General features: G+C 44.9%; 1 protein-coding gene across 1 annotated transcript in view; it reads left to right on the top strand.

Moving 5' to 3' along the window:
* The window catches only part of kif19 (kinesin family member 19), a gene marked incomplete at both ends in the record, with an annotated part of 38828 nt that extends 20892 nt beyond the window's left edge, over nucleotides 1–17936 (top strand). Inside the window, 18 exons of the mRNA XM_080021460.1 lie at nucleotides 2180–2290; nucleotides 2887–2974; nucleotides 4196–4332; nucleotides 7929–8054; nucleotides 8439–8633; nucleotides 10099–10245; nucleotides 10841–10963; nucleotides 11453–11609; nucleotides 13093–13267; nucleotides 13927–14125; nucleotides 14602–14872; nucleotides 15040–15164; nucleotides 15272–15435; nucleotides 15527–15635; nucleotides 15888–16011; nucleotides 16559–16947; nucleotides 17553–17721; nucleotides 17809–17936. Of these exons, the coding sequence (XP_079877586.1) occupies nucleotides 2180–2290; nucleotides 2887–2974; nucleotides 4196–4332; nucleotides 7929–8054; nucleotides 8439–8633; nucleotides 10099–10245; nucleotides 10841–10963; nucleotides 11453–11609; nucleotides 13093–13267; nucleotides 13927–14125; nucleotides 14602–14872; nucleotides 15040–15164; nucleotides 15272–15435; nucleotides 15527–15635; nucleotides 15888–16011; nucleotides 16559–16947; nucleotides 17553–17721; nucleotides 17809–17936 (2937 nt within the window). The remainder of the gene's footprint in view (nucleotides 1–2179; nucleotides 2291–2886; nucleotides 2975–4195; nucleotides 4333–7928; nucleotides 8055–8438; nucleotides 8634–10098; nucleotides 10246–10840; nucleotides 10964–11452; nucleotides 11610–13092; nucleotides 13268–13926; nucleotides 14126–14601; nucleotides 14873–15039; nucleotides 15165–15271; nucleotides 15436–15526; nucleotides 15636–15887; nucleotides 16012–16558; nucleotides 16948–17552; nucleotides 17722–17808) is intronic.
* Between the last annotated feature and the right edge of the window lie 1342 nt (nucleotides 17937–19278).

The following is a 19278-nucleotide window of genomic DNA, read 5'->3' as shown; positions in this document are numbered from 1 at the left end:
TACTTTATTGAAACCTTTTGGGGGAAATTTGGGCATTGCAGCAGCTCAGTGGGGAAGTACCATGAGTAACAGAATATACACTCAATTCACAAATACATTGAAAGAAAAGCAAGCATAATAAATAAACTTCTCTAGTACAAATAGAATTCAATAAGTAATAAAGTATTTAAAAAGGATTTCAAGAATATACAGTCGTTATTTTCAATGAAAAATAATTTTCAAAGAAAATTCAGGGTTATCCCTTAATCGTAGTATCGGGAAGAACCATCTTTTTGTCTTTCATCTCAGATTGTCATCACCTGCTTCATCCATCCCTCCCTCACTCTCCCTCACTCCATCCTTTTTCCGCCCCCACCCGCCTTGTTCTGGCAAAGGAATAGATCCGATTAAGTACCGGTCGGGAGAGGGAGAGGAAATGAGCTGCTCTCCAGGACCCCCCCCCCAAAAAAAGTGAATGAACAGGCAGTCCTCTGCTGATTGCATCCCCCCTCTTCATCCTCCTCCTCCTCCTCTTCCTCATCCCCCCCCTCCTCATCCCCCTCCTCCTCCTCCTCATCCCCCTCCTCCTCCCCCTCCTCCTCCTCCTCATCCCCCTCTTGCTCCTCCTCATCCCCCTCTTCCTCCTCCTCATCCTCCTTCTCGTCGGTAATTGCAAGTGTATTAAAAGTCATATCCCTGCTCTTGAATTTCAATCGCGCGGCTTCAAAGTGAGCGGCTCGCTGGTTTGAGGGGGTCATCAAACGCCGCCGCCTGATGCTGCGTCGCGTGCTTCACAGGGCACCTCAGCTCAATGAGCCCGGCTAAAATAAAAAAAGTAGCAAAACAAAAAAGTCCCCAGAAGCAAAATCAGGGGCTTGGCATTTTGCATTGTCACATTTATTAATACGATCTGCCACTGTGATTTAAATACCGAAATTGAATGTCAAATATAGTGTAAACTGTATACTGTTTAGTTTATATCTACTGAGGATACAGGGGTGTTATTTTTGGGATTCACATGTTTTTTCATGGTAAGGCCCCCTGGTAGATTGAGCCCCCCAAAAAAGGTGTACACCGTTTATTTGATTGTAATACACTCGTGTCGCGTGGTTTCACATTTAATTGAAGCCTTGCTGACAAACAGTACAAATCTTACAACAACCAAAAACAAAAACACCATCATCAGTTGTAGGTTGAGTGTATATATTTAAACTTTGAAATATTATCACTTATAATGGAAAACAAAAGGTTTTTGAGGTTTACTGTAGAGTTTAAGACTTTCCCTTTCTACCTCTTCTACCAAACCCAAGTAAAAAAAAGCTATATTTTAGTTGTATATCTGAAATATACTTGTTATATTGAGTATTATTTTTACTGTTTTCAAAGTTGTACTACAGATGGGCTTAAATATATTTAAAATATACGGCTGCCCGTGGTGTCGTTTGTCAGCCGCCGACTTTCTAATTAAGAGTACACATTGAAGTAGAATATGGATTTGAAGTGTTTTTTTCTAACTAGCATGCCGGCGTGAAACGGGGGACGTGAGCGGTCGTGATTAACGGGCAGCGCTCGTCATTCAGGAACAACCCACAGCTCGTTACTACTGTTGATCAATCAGAATCGAGTGTTCCTCACAGCTGTATAAGATAGTAGATATTATACTGGTGTAATAATGCACATCCACCTCATGGAGGAAAGCCAGGAATATTGGAACATTAAAATGTCGGTCGACAAATTTCAACCGATCTGACGAAGACGCTGTGCTTTTTGTTCACCCCCCCGTCGCACTTATCGGCTCAAAATTCTCCACGAAATTTGGATGTAAACGCAGCAGGTCGAGCCGCAGCGACAGGTCGAGCCGCGGCGACATGTCGAGCGATCGCGATGATCATCAATGAATGAATGATCTGATACAAGCTCGCATCCCCGACGCGTCGGAGGTCGCTCAATGGCGCCCGCCCTCCTCGGCGAGCTTGACGCGCCGGCGGGCGTTCGGGTCGCTGTCGTGGTTTGGAGAGTCCTGGAAAGTCCTGCGGAGTCCTCCAGAGTCCTGGAGAGTCCACCGCAGCCGCACGGGGGCTGCTCTCTGTCGCGAGAGCCCTGTAGCAGCTTTCGTATCAAAAAAGGGGGCCACAGCGTCCACCGACAGCGCCCGCTCCCCGGGGGACCCGCTGACGCCTGCCTTTTTCCTCCCCTCCAGATGGTGGTGCTGATGGACCCCATGGAGGACCCGGACGACATCCTGCGCGCCCACCGCTCCAGGGAGAAGACCTACATGTTCGACGTGGCGTTCGACTATTCGGCCAACCAGGCAAGTGTCTGGAGAATGATTTAGGGTTGGGCCTCCATAGGGCATGTAATAAGCACCGCCCCCTCTATGTTAAGCCCCTCCCCTCTACTATAAGCCCTTCCTCTGCCTTAAGCCCCGCCTCTCTGCAGCTCGAGTTTTCGGGACTGGGCTGAAAGCTATTAAGTTACGAATATGAAATAATGTAAAAATATGTAAAAACAATCTGTAAATGCAAGTGTAGTGTAAATAATGTAAATGTTTGCGATGGGTGTCACCTAATCCACGACAATTTTTTTTATATTATTATTATTATTATTTGTATTTGTATTTGTATTTGTATTTACATTATTAAAGAATTTTGTGTATTTTTTAATTGGTTGGCACATTGCAAACACTATATAAAGGACGTTTTAAAATGTCAAAATCGTCGAAAATGACCGCCTGTCGTGTCTGCTGCACCAGAGCAGACCAAGCTCTCCCCAAATTTGGTCTGACGTGTTGTGCGGCTCATTCGCTTTCAACGTTGAAATGAAAGTGGCACTTTTTTTTTTTTTTTTTTTTCAAACCTTCCAACTGTGTTTTTCATGTTTTTGACTTGTTCCGCCCCCACCCCGTAGGAGGAGGTGTACCGCGCCACCACCAAAGGCCTCATCGAGGGCCTCATCTCAGGCTACAACGCCACCGTGTTCGCCTACGGGCCCACAGGTTTGTCCGTCCCAGTGACTCTACCCCCGTCTCCCCCGCGCACACCCGCGCCGGGGGGAACATCACCCTCTAACAGCCCGGAGAAGGATAAGCCTTACTGTTCGTTTTCCGCGGCTCTGGGCTCCGTCCGTCGCTGTCGCAGTCGCCTTCATCGCCATCTGCTCACCCCCCCCTCTCAAACAATCAGCCCCTCAATTTGACGTTTCTTTTTTGGTCTGATCGGAAAAATGACTAATTTCCGGCCCCGCGCCACCGCCGCCGCCGCCTCAGCCGGTGTCACTCTTCCCTTCAGTCCGCTTTTTCCGAACCGCGGGGGCGAGAACAAAATGGTTTAGAAGGCAAATACCCCGTTGGGCTGGGGTTCGGCCCTCCCTTTTATTCCCTGATTGTTGCCTGATTCCGTGGCTCCGGATCTGATTCTTCTTATGCGGGAGTGAAAGACGAAGAGATTTGGGCGACGCCGCGTTTCCCGAAACGCACGAGCGTGCTATAAACAGTCCTGGCTCGGGGGTAGAATTGCAAAGAGCGAGGAAGCGGCGTTTCCAGGTTGGTTGAGGTCAAATTAGGTCAAATGAGGTCATATGAGGTTGTTTGGTTTGAAGCAGAACTCGGTGAATTTGAGACGTTTAATCAAGGGGGCGAAAAAACCACCCTGCTTCCAAAAAGTCACAAAAACAAACACCATCATTACTTGGAGGTTGAGTATACTGTATATATTTGGGGAAAGAATTATTAAAAAAAATATTATTTTGATTACTATAACTTTTCAAATACTATTTAAAAACATAAAATGAGAAATAAGGACAGATATATTAGATCATTTTGCTGCTGTCCCACTGCAATTCCATGGAGGACCCCTAGGGGCCACAGACCCCGGTGATGATGATGATGAAAAAAGTTATAGTTTAATTATAAGTAAGTATTGGTATTAAAAGTATTAAAATAAGTATTTAAAAACATAAAATCGGCATTAACCAAAATGTATTATATCATTTTTGAATAATTATTGCTGTGTTATTTAAAAAAAAAAAATTCAAATTGTATTTCATTGAATTCTTTATTTTTTATTCCTCATCTTGTCTTATCATCGTAGGTTACACTTTTCTTGACATGCGCTGCTTGCTGCTGCAGAGAGGGTTGATTTGATGTCATTTTAACTTCACAAGATTTTCACGCTTTTTGACAACCTAATAAAGGACGATTATTTTGTTTTGCTCCCAGGCTGTGGGAAGACGTACACCATGCTGGGGATGGACAAGGAGCCGGGGATCTACGTGAGGACGCTGAACGACCTGTTCCGAGCCATCGAGGAGACGAGCGACGACATGCAGTACAGCGTCTCCATGTCCTACCTGGAGGTGAGGGAGGCTGCACCACCTCTCCAACCCTCCACGTCTGTGGGGCCTTCACACTACACCGCCCTGTTCTCAAAGGCTTTAGTCTTGAGGGCGTAGTGCAGAGTGCCTACAACACCACTGCTACTAATACTACTGCTCCTACTGCTACATCTACTACAACAACTCCTACTACTATTACCACTACTTCCACTACATTACACTACTACCACTACTTCTATTACTATACTACTACTACTACTCCTATTATTACCCCAATTATACTACAATTACTACTACACTACTACAGTACACCACTACTAATACTATTACACTACTACAACTACCAGTGCTACACTACTACTTTTCTACTACACTTCTGCTTCTAATAATAAAAATGGCTTTAATTGATATAGCACCTTCAAGGGACCTAAGGTGGCTTTACACACACTGTCACATTGTGATGCAAGAGGAGTCTTGTGACTCAGAGATGCCGTGACATACACGCCAGTGCCTCCCATGATCCACCAGCACCATGACCCAACACATGAACACATTTACATTAACGCCAACATACATGTGTTTATCCACATTAACCAACATACATGTCTTTATCCACATTAACCAACATACATGTCTTTATCCACATTAACACCAACATACATGTCTTTATCCACATTAACCAACATACATGTCTTTATCCACATTAACCAACATACATGTCTTTATCCACATTAACACCAACATACATGTGTTTATCCACATTAACCAACATACATGTCTTTATCCACATTAACACCAACATACATGTGTTTATCCACATTAACACCAACATACATGTGTTTATCCACATTAACACCAACATACATGTGTTTATCCACATTAACACCAACATACATGTCTTTATCCACATTAACACCAACATACATGTCTTTATCCACATTAACACCAACATACATGTCTTTATCCACATTAACACCAACATACATGTCTTTATCCACATTAACCAACATACATGTCTTTATCCACATTAACCAACATACATGTCTTTATCCACATTAACACCAACATACATGTCTTTATCCACATTAACACCAACATACATGTCTTTATCCACATTAACCAACATACATGTCTTTATCCACATTAACCAACATACATGTCTTTATCCACATTAACCAACATACATGTGTTTATCCACATTAACACCAACATACATGTGTTTATCCACATTAACCAACATACATGTGTTTATCCACATTAACCAACATACATGTCTTTATCCACATTAACCAACATACATGTCTTTATCCACATTAACCAACATACATGTCTTTATCCACATTAACACCAACATACATGTCTTTATCCACATTAACACCAACATACATGTCTTTATCCACATTAACACCAACATACATGTGTTTATCCACATTAACACCAACATACATGTCTTTATCCACATTAACACCAACATACATATGTTTATCCACATTAACACCAACATAAATGTGTTTATCCACATTAACCAACATACATGTCTTTATCCACATTAACACCAACATACATGTCTTTATCCACATTAACCAACATACATGTCTTTATCCACATTAACCAACATACATGTCTTTATCCACATTAACCAACATACATGTCTTTATCCACATTAACACCAACATACATGTCTTTATCCACATTAACCAACATACATGTCTTTATCCACATTAACACCAACATACATGTCTTTATCCACATTAACCAACATACATGTCTTTATCCACATTAACCAACATACATGTCTTTATCCACATTAACACCAACATACATGTCTTTATCCACATTAACACCAACATACATGTGTTTATCCACATTAACACCAACATACATGTGTTTATCCACATTAACCAACATACATGTCTTTATCCACATTAACACCAACATACATGTCTTTATCCACATTAACCAACATACATGTCTTTATCCACATTAACCAACATACATGTCTTTATCCACATTAACACCAACATACATGTCTTTATCCACATTAACACCAACATACATGTCTTTATCCACATTAACCAACATACATGTGTTTATCCACATTAACCAACATACATGTGTTTATCCACATTAACCAACATACATGTCTTTATCCACATTAACCAACATACATGTCTTTATCCACATTAACCAACATACATGTCTTTATCCACATTAACCAACATACATGTCTTTATCCACATTAACACCAACATACATGTCTTTATCCACATTAACACCAACATACATGTGTTTATCCACATTAACACCAACATACATGTGTTTATCCACATTAACCAACATACATGTCTTTATCCACATTAACCAACATACATGTCTTTATCCACATTAACACCAACATACATGTCTTTATCCACATTAACCAACATACATGTGTTTATCCACATTAACACCAACATACATGTCTTTATCCACATTAACCAACATACATGTGTTTATCCACATTAACACCAACATACATGTCTTTATCCACATTAACCAACATACATGTCTTTATCCACATTAACACCAACATACATGTCTTTATCCACATTAACCAACATACATGTCTTTATCCACATTAACCAACATACATGTCTTTATCCACATTAACACCAACATACATGTCTTTATCCACATTAACCAACATACATGTTTTTATCCACATTAACCAACATACATGTCTTTATCCACATTAACACCAACATACATGTCTTTATCCACATTAACCAACATACATGTCTTTATCCACATTAACCAACATACATGTCTTTATCCACATTAACCAACATACATGTCTTTATCCACATTAACACCAACATACATGTCTTTATCCACATTAACCAACATACATGTCTTTATCCACATTAACACCAACATACATGTCTTTGGATGGTGGGAGGAGACCGGAGCACCCGGCAATGAGAAAACATACAAACTCACAGAGGAGACCTGGAGCAGCCTGGGTTCCAAGGCAGGACCTTCCTGCTGTGAGGCCCCCCTTCTACTACTACTACTACTACTACTACTACAATACCACTTGTACTACTCCACTACTACTACTTCTACTACTACACTACCACTTGTACTACTCCACTTCTACTTCTACTACTACACTACCCCTTGTACTGCAACACTACTACTTCTACTACTACACTACCACTTGTACTACTGCACTCACTACTACTACTACTACTACACTTCCACTCATACTACTCCACTTCTACTTCTACTACTACACAACCACTGGTACTACTCCACTCACTACTACTACTACTACCCTACCACTTGTACACTCAACTCACTACTACTACTAATACTACTACCCTGGCCACTGCCTCGTGCAAACCCATGGCCGACTTGACCAGATTTGAGTATTTTTCCACGTGACTTTGCCAAAAGGAAACAATAAAAACAAATGGAGCTTTATAGTGATCAAAGGTTTGCTGTCGTAGTTGCGTGTGTGTGCACGCTCTTTCCTTTTGTGCGGACAAAAGAGAACCTGGCTCCAGACCTTACTCCAGCCGCGATCCTCCTCCATCCAGCTTCAACCGTCCGTCCCTGTTGTCCGTCCTCTCTAGATCTACAACGAGATGATCCGGGACCTGCTCAACCCTTCCTCCGGCTTCCTGGACTTGAGGGAAGACTCCAAAGGGGTGATCCAGGTCGCCGGCATCACCGAGGTGTCCACCATCAACGCCCGAGAGGTAGAGGCCCTGAACCGGCCCCACATAAAAAAAAAACTGATGAAAAAGCACAAGTGGAAAAACCACGTGTTTCACATATCGGGGTCTGAAAGAACTGCCATGGCCTTTCTTTTCAATCAGACGTTTCCTTTACTCTCCTCTACCTCTGTCTCATACAGATCTGTATCCCTGTTTACTAATGAAAAACAACCTGTAACTGTACTGATGCTACTTAGAAGGTTTAGCTTGCACTGTGATATACAGTTGGTTTGACTACAACCAAATGTTCTTACTGCATTTGTAATGTATTGTAATGTAATGTTATGTAATGTATTGTAATTTAATTTAATGTAATGGATTGTAATGTACTTTGATGTAATTACGTGGCACCCTGCGTCTCCACAGATCATGGAGCTGCTGGTGAAGGGCAACAAGCAGCGCACCCAGGAGCCCACGGCCGCCAACCGGACGTCGTCGCGTTCGCACGCCGTGCTGCAGGTCGCCGTCCGGCAGCAGAGCCGCTGCCGAGACCTCCTGCAGGAGGTCCGCTTCGCTCGCCTCTTCATGATCGACCTGGCCGGCTCCGAGCGCGCCGCGCAGGTGTGTGTGTGTGTGTGTGTGTGTGTGTGTGTGTGTGTGTGTGTGTGTGTGTGTGTGTGTGTGTGTGTGTGTGTGTGTGTGTGTGTGTGTCATTAGGGGTATAAAGGTTAGCATACGTGTGCGATTTTCCTGTGGACCCTTTTATGCCAGATGCTACACGCATGGGCTTGGCTGCCGTGTCCATCATCATCTATGCCAGCGTCTGATCTTATATGCCAGAAGGAATATTTGAGAAACATTCGTTAGTACTGTGGATATTATGAGCCAGCGGGTGGAGGCGTTGATTTAAACAGTCTATGAAGTTCAGAAAATCGCATCACTTGAGGTCAATTCAGCCATAACAGCATTTATCCATATGGCGATATTACGACAACCAAATATTCCAGACGATATCGCGCCTCATATCGCGATATCTATATTATATCCATATGTACAGTATATACTTGGCAGCCACGTTCTCAGTCTGAGAATAATAATCCCCTCCTTTGATCGCGGAGGATCTTCCAAAAAGCATCGAGGCCCAGCATTGATATTGAAAAGAAAAAACAAATATATATATATTTTTGTTCCGCCGTACGAGCTCCTTGATCAGTGTGTACTATCGTGTGATATGACCATAAATAATGTTTTATAAATTCTGCCTCTGTGTAATAGTACGTTAGATGCCCGGTACATTCCAGCTTTTCCTAATTCTTTACGCATCACGACTTGTCACGTGTGATTTTTTAACAGGGGATCCATAGGCATAAGGCCGGTTTGATCCCTAAATAGATGCATTTTGAACATTTTGTGATATTTTCACGCTGAAGCTTTGTTGTACCTTTGATCTGGGCCCCTTTTTGTCGCTTATCACAGACTGCGGTCGATCAGATCGATGACCCGCGGTCACAGCTCATCGACATACGCCGTTCACGCCGTTCCCTTCCTGCCCACCACCAGAACAGTCTGCAAAAACACTTGAAGGGACGAGACCACTTAATTTACCGCGGGGACGGTTCAAAAAGGTTAACTGGCCACGCCCATGTATCACACATGGGGCCCCCGTGTCAAAGGAGCAGCTCAGAGACGTTTTCTCTGCCGCTTCAAAAGAGGTGTGTGTGTGTGTGTGTGTCTGTGTGTGTCTGTGTCTGTCTGTGTGTGTGTGTGTGTCATTAGTAGGATGTCTTTTTTTCCTCTAAGCGGTGTGTGGCGACACCTGCGGGACAGTACGTGTAATTGCATCTGCCACAGGTACCCTACAGGCAGTCTGAGATAGATGTTTTATTTTTCGACTCTTTTATACACACTCTCTCTCTCTCTCTCTCACTCTCTCTTTCTTTCTCTCACTCTCTCTTTCTTTCTCTCGCTCTCTCTCTCTCTCTCTCTCTCTCTCTCTCTCTCTCTCTCTCTCTCTCTCTCTCTTTCTTTCTCTCTCTCTCTCTCTCTCTCTCTCTCTCTCTCTCTCTCTCTCTCACTCTCGCTCCAGACTCAGAACAGGGGTCAGAGGTTAAAAGAAGGGGCCCACATCAACCGCTCCCTCCTGGCTTTGGGAAACTGCATCAACGCCCTGAGCGACAAGAACGGCACCAAGTACGTCAACTACAGGGACAGCAAGCTCACCCGGCTGCTCAAGGTACGTCTGACACCTGGCTTTATTTTATGACGTGTGGTTGTCGTTCATATGCATTCATATTGATTTACGTTTATTTATAAAACATATATGTTCAGCTTTTTTATTATTATTATGTAAATGTATTTTATGAAGATGTTATACTTGTTTTTTCTTCATCTTTTTATATTTTTCTTTTGATAATTTGATTAGAATTTTGCATGTATTTCAACACACAAATTACGCTCTTTTATGGAAAAGTCATTTTAATCCCCACCGGTAATTTAAGTGGAGGAATGTAATGAACCATTTTTTATATTTTTTAATATACTGTTTTTTATACTTTTTTTTCATAAGATAATTTAATGTTTCCATTAAAAAAAATAGAATAACTGAGCGTAACACATTTTCTGACCATTTCATTTTTTTGATACTTGTGATTATAATTGAGTGTGTATTTCAACACACAAATTAAGCTCTATTATGGTATTAAAGGTTTCATTTTATAATTTTATAATTTAATAATGTTTCATTTTATATAAACAGTGTAATGTTCAAAAAAAAATGTAAATAATCTCCATTATGACGAACTCTCTCTCTGCCCATGCCCGACCCTCAGGACTCTCTGGGTGGGAACAGCCGTACGGTGATGATCGCCCACATCAGTCCGGCCTCTTTGGCTTTCGAGGAATCCAGGAACACGCTGACGTACGCAGACCGTGCCAAAAGCATCCGAACCAGGGTGGGTTCCAAAGCTATTGTTCGTCCGCCGCCCATCCGCCCTCCGTCCTCCCTCCTCCACCCCTTCTAGACCATAGATGGATGGATGGGTGGATGGATGGATGGCTAGATAGATGGATAGTGAACCTAAATTAACAATAAGCAATAAAAACAAGCAATAAAAAGGAAAAATAACCCTAAAATTAGCAAGAAACATGAACAATTAGAACATAAACAGTAAACCCCCAAAAAATCAATAAACAATAAAATAAATATTAAATAAAAATTAGAAAGTAATTACCTTCCAAAAAAATGGTAATATATATATGCAATAAACCTCAAAACAAAATAAAGTAGTGATATATTAAAAGTGTGTATCTGTTTACATCTATGAAAGCTGTTCCAACAGCTGATCCATAAATGATCCCAGCCCTACAGCTGGTTCACAGTTTTTGGAGTTTCGCCACCTTGGACCGTGTGATTGGGTGATCGGTGCCCGTGTGCGTTTCAGGTGAAGAGGAACCTGATGAACGTGTCGTACCACATCGCCCAGTACACCAACATCATCTCGGACCTGCGCTGCGAGATCCAGCGGCTCAAGAAGAAGATCGCCGACCAGGCCGCACGCCAGCCGCACGCCGACCGCGCCGACATCCGAAACGTCCAGGGTAAAATTCACCGACCCTTTAAACGTCCCTCATTTCTGTCCCAAGAAAAGTTAGGGATTGGAGCAACATTGCAAATATTCCAACCCAGCGGGAGAGTGAAGGGAATGTTTGGATAAAGTGGGCTGTACAAGGCCTGCGCAGTCCATTCACAGAAGCGCGCTTCACACTGAATCCGTACTCGCACCCGACAGTCAGATCCTCCCCCCTAGAGGCCGTCGGGTGAACTGCGTCCGCGTTTCTCATCACAAAATGATATGTCAGGGAAAATGGGAGAGTAGTTTGATCAGCTGGACAATTAGAATTTTCCATGAATGAGAGTTCAAAACTCCCTTCATATAGTGTTTGCACAAAACAGTGAAAAGAAAACACACAATTCACTTAATAACAGATTAAAAACAGATTTATTGCAGAATCTAACTCTCCATAGGAATGAATGGACTGAGGTTTTGTTGTTGTCGCTGGTCAGACTGACCCTAAACCCCAACCCTGAAGCTGGTTTTACACTGAATCCGAAAACGCATGCGACAGTGGGATCCTGCCACTTAGTTGCCGTCGGATGAACCGTGATAGGAAGCTTTTTGAACCTGACCTTTTTCTTTGTTTCCAGAGCTCCACCTGCCTTGTTTTGTTTTTTTTGGTTTCCAAAGTACCACTCCTCCATTTATTTATTCTCTTAAATTCCAAGAGGACACAAAATGGAAAGTTTCTGTTTCTGCGGGAAATCTCTCTCGCTCCACTACAGCAGATGTTGTGGGTGGAGACAAATGTTGGGGGGTACTTGGTGCCCGCCACGTATTCTCTTTCCGCCGTTGCGGTGTTTTTAGTTTTTTCCTGCAGCGATATTACTGTTTGATTCAAGTTTGAGTTTGTTGTGGTCCCAGTCCTCTGTGAAACAGTCGTCCCCGAGCAGCGTTTGGGAGCCTGTGGCACGGAACAAAACCATCTTTGATTTTAAAGGGGAAAAACACAATTTTTTTGAAAAGCCAGCTGTTTCCCCATTAGATTTCCACCTGTATGGAAATATTGTGGTGTAATATGGAAAAATTCAAAGATAAATCTGGATTCTTTCATTCGGACTCTTTACATGTTAATCACATGTAAGAATTGTTTTTTCATAGAAATTATTATAATGTATTATTACATAAGGGATTCAAGTGATTGAGGATTCTTTATTTTTCACATGCAGTGAAATATCACTGTAAAGTATGGTGTAGGGAAGTGGTCAAACAGCAAAGTCGAGTAAAACAAGTAGGAATAATCATGAGGAAAATATTAAAAATATATAATCAAAACCTGAAAAAATATATATACACAATAAAGCATATATATATATATGCAAATAAAAAATGTATGTATGTAAATGTTAAAATTAAAACAAATATTTTTAAATGTTCACCCCTTAAATAAACTCTCCATCCTCTCTACGATTTACATTAAATTGAATAAAATTAAGTTAAATGAAATGCCATGTCCCCCCTTGCAGCGGAGGTCCAGGCCCACTCCAGCCAGCAGAGCCAGGTGGAGACGGAGCAGCTGAGAGAGAAGCTCCTGGAGGCCTTCCGCCAGCAGATGGAGATCAGGAAGAGCCTGATGGAGCTGGAGAACGCCCACATGGAGATCCAGATGGACACCTCCAAGCACCTGCTCACCGTCGCAGAGTCAGTGTTTCAATGTGGACCTTTCCCCTTTGTAGCAATGGGTTCCAACAAAAAACCTTTTTTTTAATTTAATAGCCCCTCACCCTTAAGCCTCATTGTAAACGTTGCGATGGTCAATATAGATGGTTGGATGGAAGATTGGCAATAATTGGCAATGGAAGATTGGCAATAAGCAATAAACCTAAATTAAACAATAACCTAATGATACACAATAAATATAAACCTAGAAACAACAAAAAGCAATGAAATAAACCTAAAAAATAAACAAGAAAGAAATTGGCTTTATACAAAAGCTAAAGATTGACTAGAATATAGAAACAAACTTCTATATACAACACACCTCACAGTTAATGATAAACAATAAAAAAAAATAAAAAAATCGACCTAAAAATATAAAATATATAATAAAAGTTTGGCAACTGTACAATAAATGTAACGATAACTAATACATATAAACATAAAACCTAAAAAAAGAACACACAATAAAATAAAGTTCTATAAAAAAAATTGTCAATATTCAAAAAAACAATATATACATAATATATAACCAATCAATAAAAGTCAACCGAAAAAAAACGATTGAAAGTTTTATAGAAATGGACAGATAAATAACAGATTGCATGCGTGTTGTTTTTTTTTTTGCCTTTGGGTTCCCGCAGCTGGGAGCAGGAGCGGGGCCGGCGGCGCAGGAAGTGGCGAGCGGAGCGGCGGAAGGAGAGCCTGAACAAGGACGAGAGCGAGAAGGACTCGGACTCGTCGGAGTCGCCCCCGGACAGCATGGAGACGCAGGAGGTGGCGGTGGCGCGAGAGAACCTGGTCACCCTCATGACGGAGCAGAAGAAGATCCGCAAGCAGAAGGTGGGGCAGAAGCTCAGTCCTTACCTCCACAGTACCCCTACGAGTGCTTAAAACCTACTGATGAACACATCGATATCTGTTCAAATACTAAGAGACAGGCTGCTGTATGGGGGGTATACTCATATTAAAGAGGTAATCCATCAAATATTTCAAGTCCCAGAATTCCACTCGAAATGACAACTTTTTCTTTCAATGTCCTTCACTCAAAGTATACCTTCCACTTTGGGCTTTTTTTTTCTTGCACGCTGTGCCTGATCTGTGCATTCTTGCAGGGAAAGGCGGACCCCACCACCATCAGAAGACAACAGCATTTATTTTAAACAAAATAATCTCATGGATTACCACTTTAACTACATTTGGGAAATGCGGAAAATGCCTTTCTTGCACGTGCTTGAACGTGCCTACAGCTTGGCTCATTATGAACGTCTCCAAAAATGTTTTTTTGTTTTTTTGCCATCCGCCCGCCCTCTGCCCAGTCGCTGCTGGAGCGCCGGTTCCTGGAGCAGCGGGACCGCGCCCGGCGCCTGGAGGAGCTGCTGCCCCGCAAGGTGAGCTCGGACGAGCAGCGCGAGGTGCTGGGCCTCCTCTGCAAGGTGCACGAGCTGGAGATCGAGAACGCCGAGATGCAGTCGCACGCCTTGCTCAAGGACAACGTCATCCGCCAGAAGAACTTTGTGGTGCAGCGCTTCGAGCAGCACCGGCACCTGTGCGACGAGATCATCCAGCAGCAGCGGCAGTTCATCAGCGGTGAGTCTCCCCCGGGGAGAACGGGTTCCCTGCGCAGGCTGGCGGGGAAGTGTCAGGGACAGTGTGTGGATGGCAATGCAGTGTCAATGGAGGGATTTGACTTCAAATATACGTGGACAAAGAGCTCTCTGGTTTCTGACGTTTATCTGACGTCTTGTCGTTTACAGACCACAGTCTGCTGGTGCCTCCCCACCTCCAGGGGCTGTACGATATGTACATGAGGGAGCTGGACGAGAGGAACCTGGACAGAGCCATGGCTCTAGAGAAGGTCGCCATCGCTCGCCCTGTCAAGGTAGCGCGGCGCAGGCACAGCGCATAAGCGGGACTCAAAAGCGGAATCATTTAGCTTGCGTATTTTAAAAAAAACAAAAAAATGTGTGCGCGTGCGTGTGTCTCCAGGAGGGCTCTCTTCCCAAAATCACCCTGCCCAGCCGCGGCCGCGACCCCTTGCAGGACGTGGACTCGGACCAGGAGAGCGTGCGCAACGTGGGCCCCGACAGCAGACGCGACCAGGCCAAGGTGCGCAGGCACACCCTGCCCCCCATCCTGCCCGAGCCCGACGGGTAAGCCAGCGCGCCTCGGGTGGGATGGACGCGCCCGTATCCAAGGGGCGCGCAGCGGCTCACTCGCTTCCTCTTTTCCTCCGCCACACAGCCAGGACAACAACCGCGTTTTCAAAAGCAGCCCTCACGCCAGACACATCAAGAACTCCGCCGTGATGACACCGCCACCGATCCACATCAACGGCCCGGGCAACAGAGAGGTAGGGGAAACGACACAACGCTGAACTCACGGGGTCTGGCACACAATCTCACGGCGCTTTTGACTCGTAAGAAATTCATAACGCAAGGAAGGCCCCGCCGCTGCAAGACAAAAAGAAAACGCTCCGAGCCCAAAGCAGCCGCAGAGCATCTCTGAACGCGCAGGAAAAGCTCCCGAGCTTGAGAAAACTGCGCGACCCCTGAGAACCCGAGGGGGGCGGAGGCCGTAACCGCGCTGTCGCTCTCGTCCCCAGCTGCAGCCGCAGGTTCCCAAGGGCTGCCTGAGCTACAGCCACCTCAGCCACAGCGTGAGCAGCCACCTGGACTCCTCCCCCGAGAGCAGCGAGGCGGGAGCCGACGTCCCCCTCTCACGCAAGGGTAAGAAAGGCTTTTTTTTTTTTTCCTTCCCGGTTGTCTTTCAACGCTTCCCCGTGGGTACGCAGGGTTTTGAAATTCGGCTTTGGGCCACGTTTCCCTGTTTTTCGTCGGTTGTTCGTTGATGTCGAAATAATTTGAGATTTGTTGGTTTATGAAGCGAGTTTTATCGTTGAATGTTGACGGGAGACATGACTCGCTCAAAGAAACTTTTATCTCAGCGTTTATAGAAGTGATTCTCAGCTTTTTCAAGTATTCATTTCGAGGACCCTCGGTTCGACATGCATTAGGCCTAATTGAGTCTGGATTTCGAAATTTAGAAAAGATTAGAAATGTATGTAGTTGAGAGGATAACAGTACAGAAATGTTGCTGACCTTGAGTAAATGTGACAACCGTGAAGTTTAACTATTCAATTACTTTTCTGCGGACCCGCCCTGGAATCTCTTGAAGGACCCCGGGTTGTGCCCAGAGCCCCACGTTGAGAACCACCGATCCAGGCAAACCCCTCCGCGCTGTCTAATACGTGACCTAACGTTTCCCCGACAACAGAGAGGCAGCAGCTCCTCAAGGGCGTCCAGAACATCGCGGTGAAGGCCGCCCGCAGGCGCTCCAAGGTGCTGGAGGTGGACGCGCTGCGGCTGCCCCCTCCGCCCTCCCCCCTGGACCCCAAGAAGCAGAAGAGCAGCCTGTCCCTGAGCGAGGCGCCCCCCAGGGGCCTGGCCATGCGGCGCGGCAGGCAGCCCAGCCCCGAGCTGCGCCACGCCACCTCGGACGACAACCTGTCCAGCAGCACGGGGGAGGGGACGGGGCCCCAGGGCACGTGGACGCGCCCGCGCCAACGGCAGCCCGCCGCCGTCAACCCCGCCCCCCGCGAGCAGGACTTCGTGGCCCGCCGCAGGAAGCGACGGTCCCGCTCCTTCGAGGTCACCGGCCAAGCAGTGAGTCCCGTCGCCGTCCCCGACCGTGTCGGCCCCCTGTATGTCCACGTCCGTGAAACACACAAGATGGAGGCACGCGGGTTTTGAAATGCTTTTCTATGTGACTCACGTGTAAATCATAACATTTTAGTGTCGTGGCACGAAGGTTGGGAGCGTACTGTATGTACGCTATAAAAGTGGACAAGTCCATTGACACCTCAGTACGGAAAGCAGGACTTCCGGGGATTTCTGGGGGGCATGGTTTCGGAGCCAAAGTCAGGCAGCAAATGGGGAGAAGAAGAAACCCTTGTATGGCTTTTTGTCGACCTTGCCACATGACCTTTCAGTTAGTTTCTAATCAAGTTAATCAAGAAGGACAGGAACTATGCATAGTCATAGATGCTGCTAAGCATTGTACAAGCATCACACATTAATTAATAATCAAAGAAACTCAAAATTATGTGACAAAGTACAGAACTTTACGAGGGATTGTCGTTCATCACTGGTTGCCATGGTAACACTAACCCTCGTTTTCAGCTTGGAAAGTGTTGTCGGGGGACATTGCAGTATTATGATGAACCCGTCGTGATTATCACCCACTACCAAGATCTCCCCCTCTGCCCCAGCTCCCTCAGACCAACACCACCCAGAAGTTCCGCCCTCTGGACAGCACGTCGGACCCCCACCTCCACATCAACGGCCAGCCACAGGCCCCCCTGCTCCGTCCCCAGCCCAGGGGAGTCCCCCCTCTCACCAAAGTCCGGGCCCCCGCCCACGGCAGCCAGCAGCAAACGGGTACGTTTCTCGACACTCATTTTTCAACGGAATTGACTTCAAAGCTGTCGTCTTGAGCTCAGCCCCTTTGTGCCCGTCACCCAACAGGCGCGGCGGCCGAGTCCTCCGCCGCCACCCCCAACCACCCCAAGCGGGGGCCCCTGCTGAGGCAGCCCCAGCCCCTGCTCTACATCACCTCCACGGGCGCCGGGGGTCAGCGCACACGCAGGCACTGAGCGGTCTCGGCTTGCTTCTCGACGCTCCCCATTATTCGGCCTCCACGCGGCTCCACAGCGACGCGACTACTCCTCCACCCGGGGGGGCACAGCACTCAGAGGCGCACGGACCCCACTCGTTCTCCAGGCACCTTGAAATGACGCTCGTCCCCTGCCTCAGACGTGGATAGGGCGGCGTTGTAGGGCAGTGTTGTGGACGCTGCCTACACACTGCCTGCGGACGCGGGCGTTGTGCCTTCTGTCGTGCTTTTTAGGATTTAACTTGGTCCTCCGCCGGTTTATTTGCGGCGCTATTCACATCCCGGATGACCGCACCGCGCTTATTCGAAACTGTGATCCGGGGAGTAGTGTTTGCGCCACAGGGATGGAATGGAGTCGGTCAGATGCGAGGGTTGTTACGATATGGGCGAAAAAAGGAAAAAAGTCACCTCAACCTGTGCCGTCGGGTGAATCCGGCGTTTTCCTTCCCGTGACGATATGTTGACGCCGCTGGGTTTTGCGGCCACCAACCGGAAAACTGCTAAAGATCGGGGGCCTAACCTGCCTTTTTTTATTTAAAAAGGTGAAAATTGGCCTTAACAGACACGAGGATAAGAAAATGAGCCCACACACACTAGACTAGATATGATCCGTGTGTCATAACTGACAGTAGCCCTGATTGTGTAAAAAAAAAAAAACCTGCTTTAGTCATTGTTTATTTTATAGTGAGGTTTGGACTCAGTATCAAAATAAAACTACGTGTTACATGACAATTACACTACAACTACATTGCACAAGAAATGGTAATGTAAAACACTGATTGTTGTGCAACACGCCGTACTTAAAACAACACGCCCCATGGTCTTTGCCTTTTTTCAGCCGTACCATGACTGTTATGTCATATTTTGGTTTAGACGTTCTTATCCCTAGCAATGAACACGTAGAACTACAGAGAATATTTCCCAAATTAGTTTTCAGTATTTTTAATGATTTATTATTGCCTTTTCTTTTATGTCACCGACTTATTATTTCATGTTGTTTCATAATTACTACTTTCTACGCTTTATTTTGTATTTTTTTTTATTTGTACTCGAATAAATTCTAATGATACCCAAAGGAAGTGATTCTCCCCTCAAGTCATTGTAGCTCATGTTTTGTATCTGTCTGGGTTTTTTTTTTTTTTTTAATTGCTCTTGTGGACACTTTGAAATAAAAGATGTATCGTTCCTAACAATTTGTTCTTTCAAACAGAAGCACAAATAGATTTGTGAGTTTTGCAAAAAAAAAAAAAAGACCCGAACATATAGTCAGACTTAACACATCTGCCAGATTGCCACTTCATGATGGAGGTCTGTGCCCTGTT

This window comes from Zeus faber (assembly GCF_960531495.2).
Source record: "Zeus faber genome assembly, chromosome: 20".
Taxonomy (NCBI): domain Eukaryota; kingdom Metazoa; phylum Chordata; class Actinopteri; order Zeiformes; family Zeidae; genus Zeus; species Zeus faber.
The sequence above is the reverse complement of the archived record's forward strand: the minus strand, read 5'-3'. Positions and strand labels throughout refer to the sequence as shown.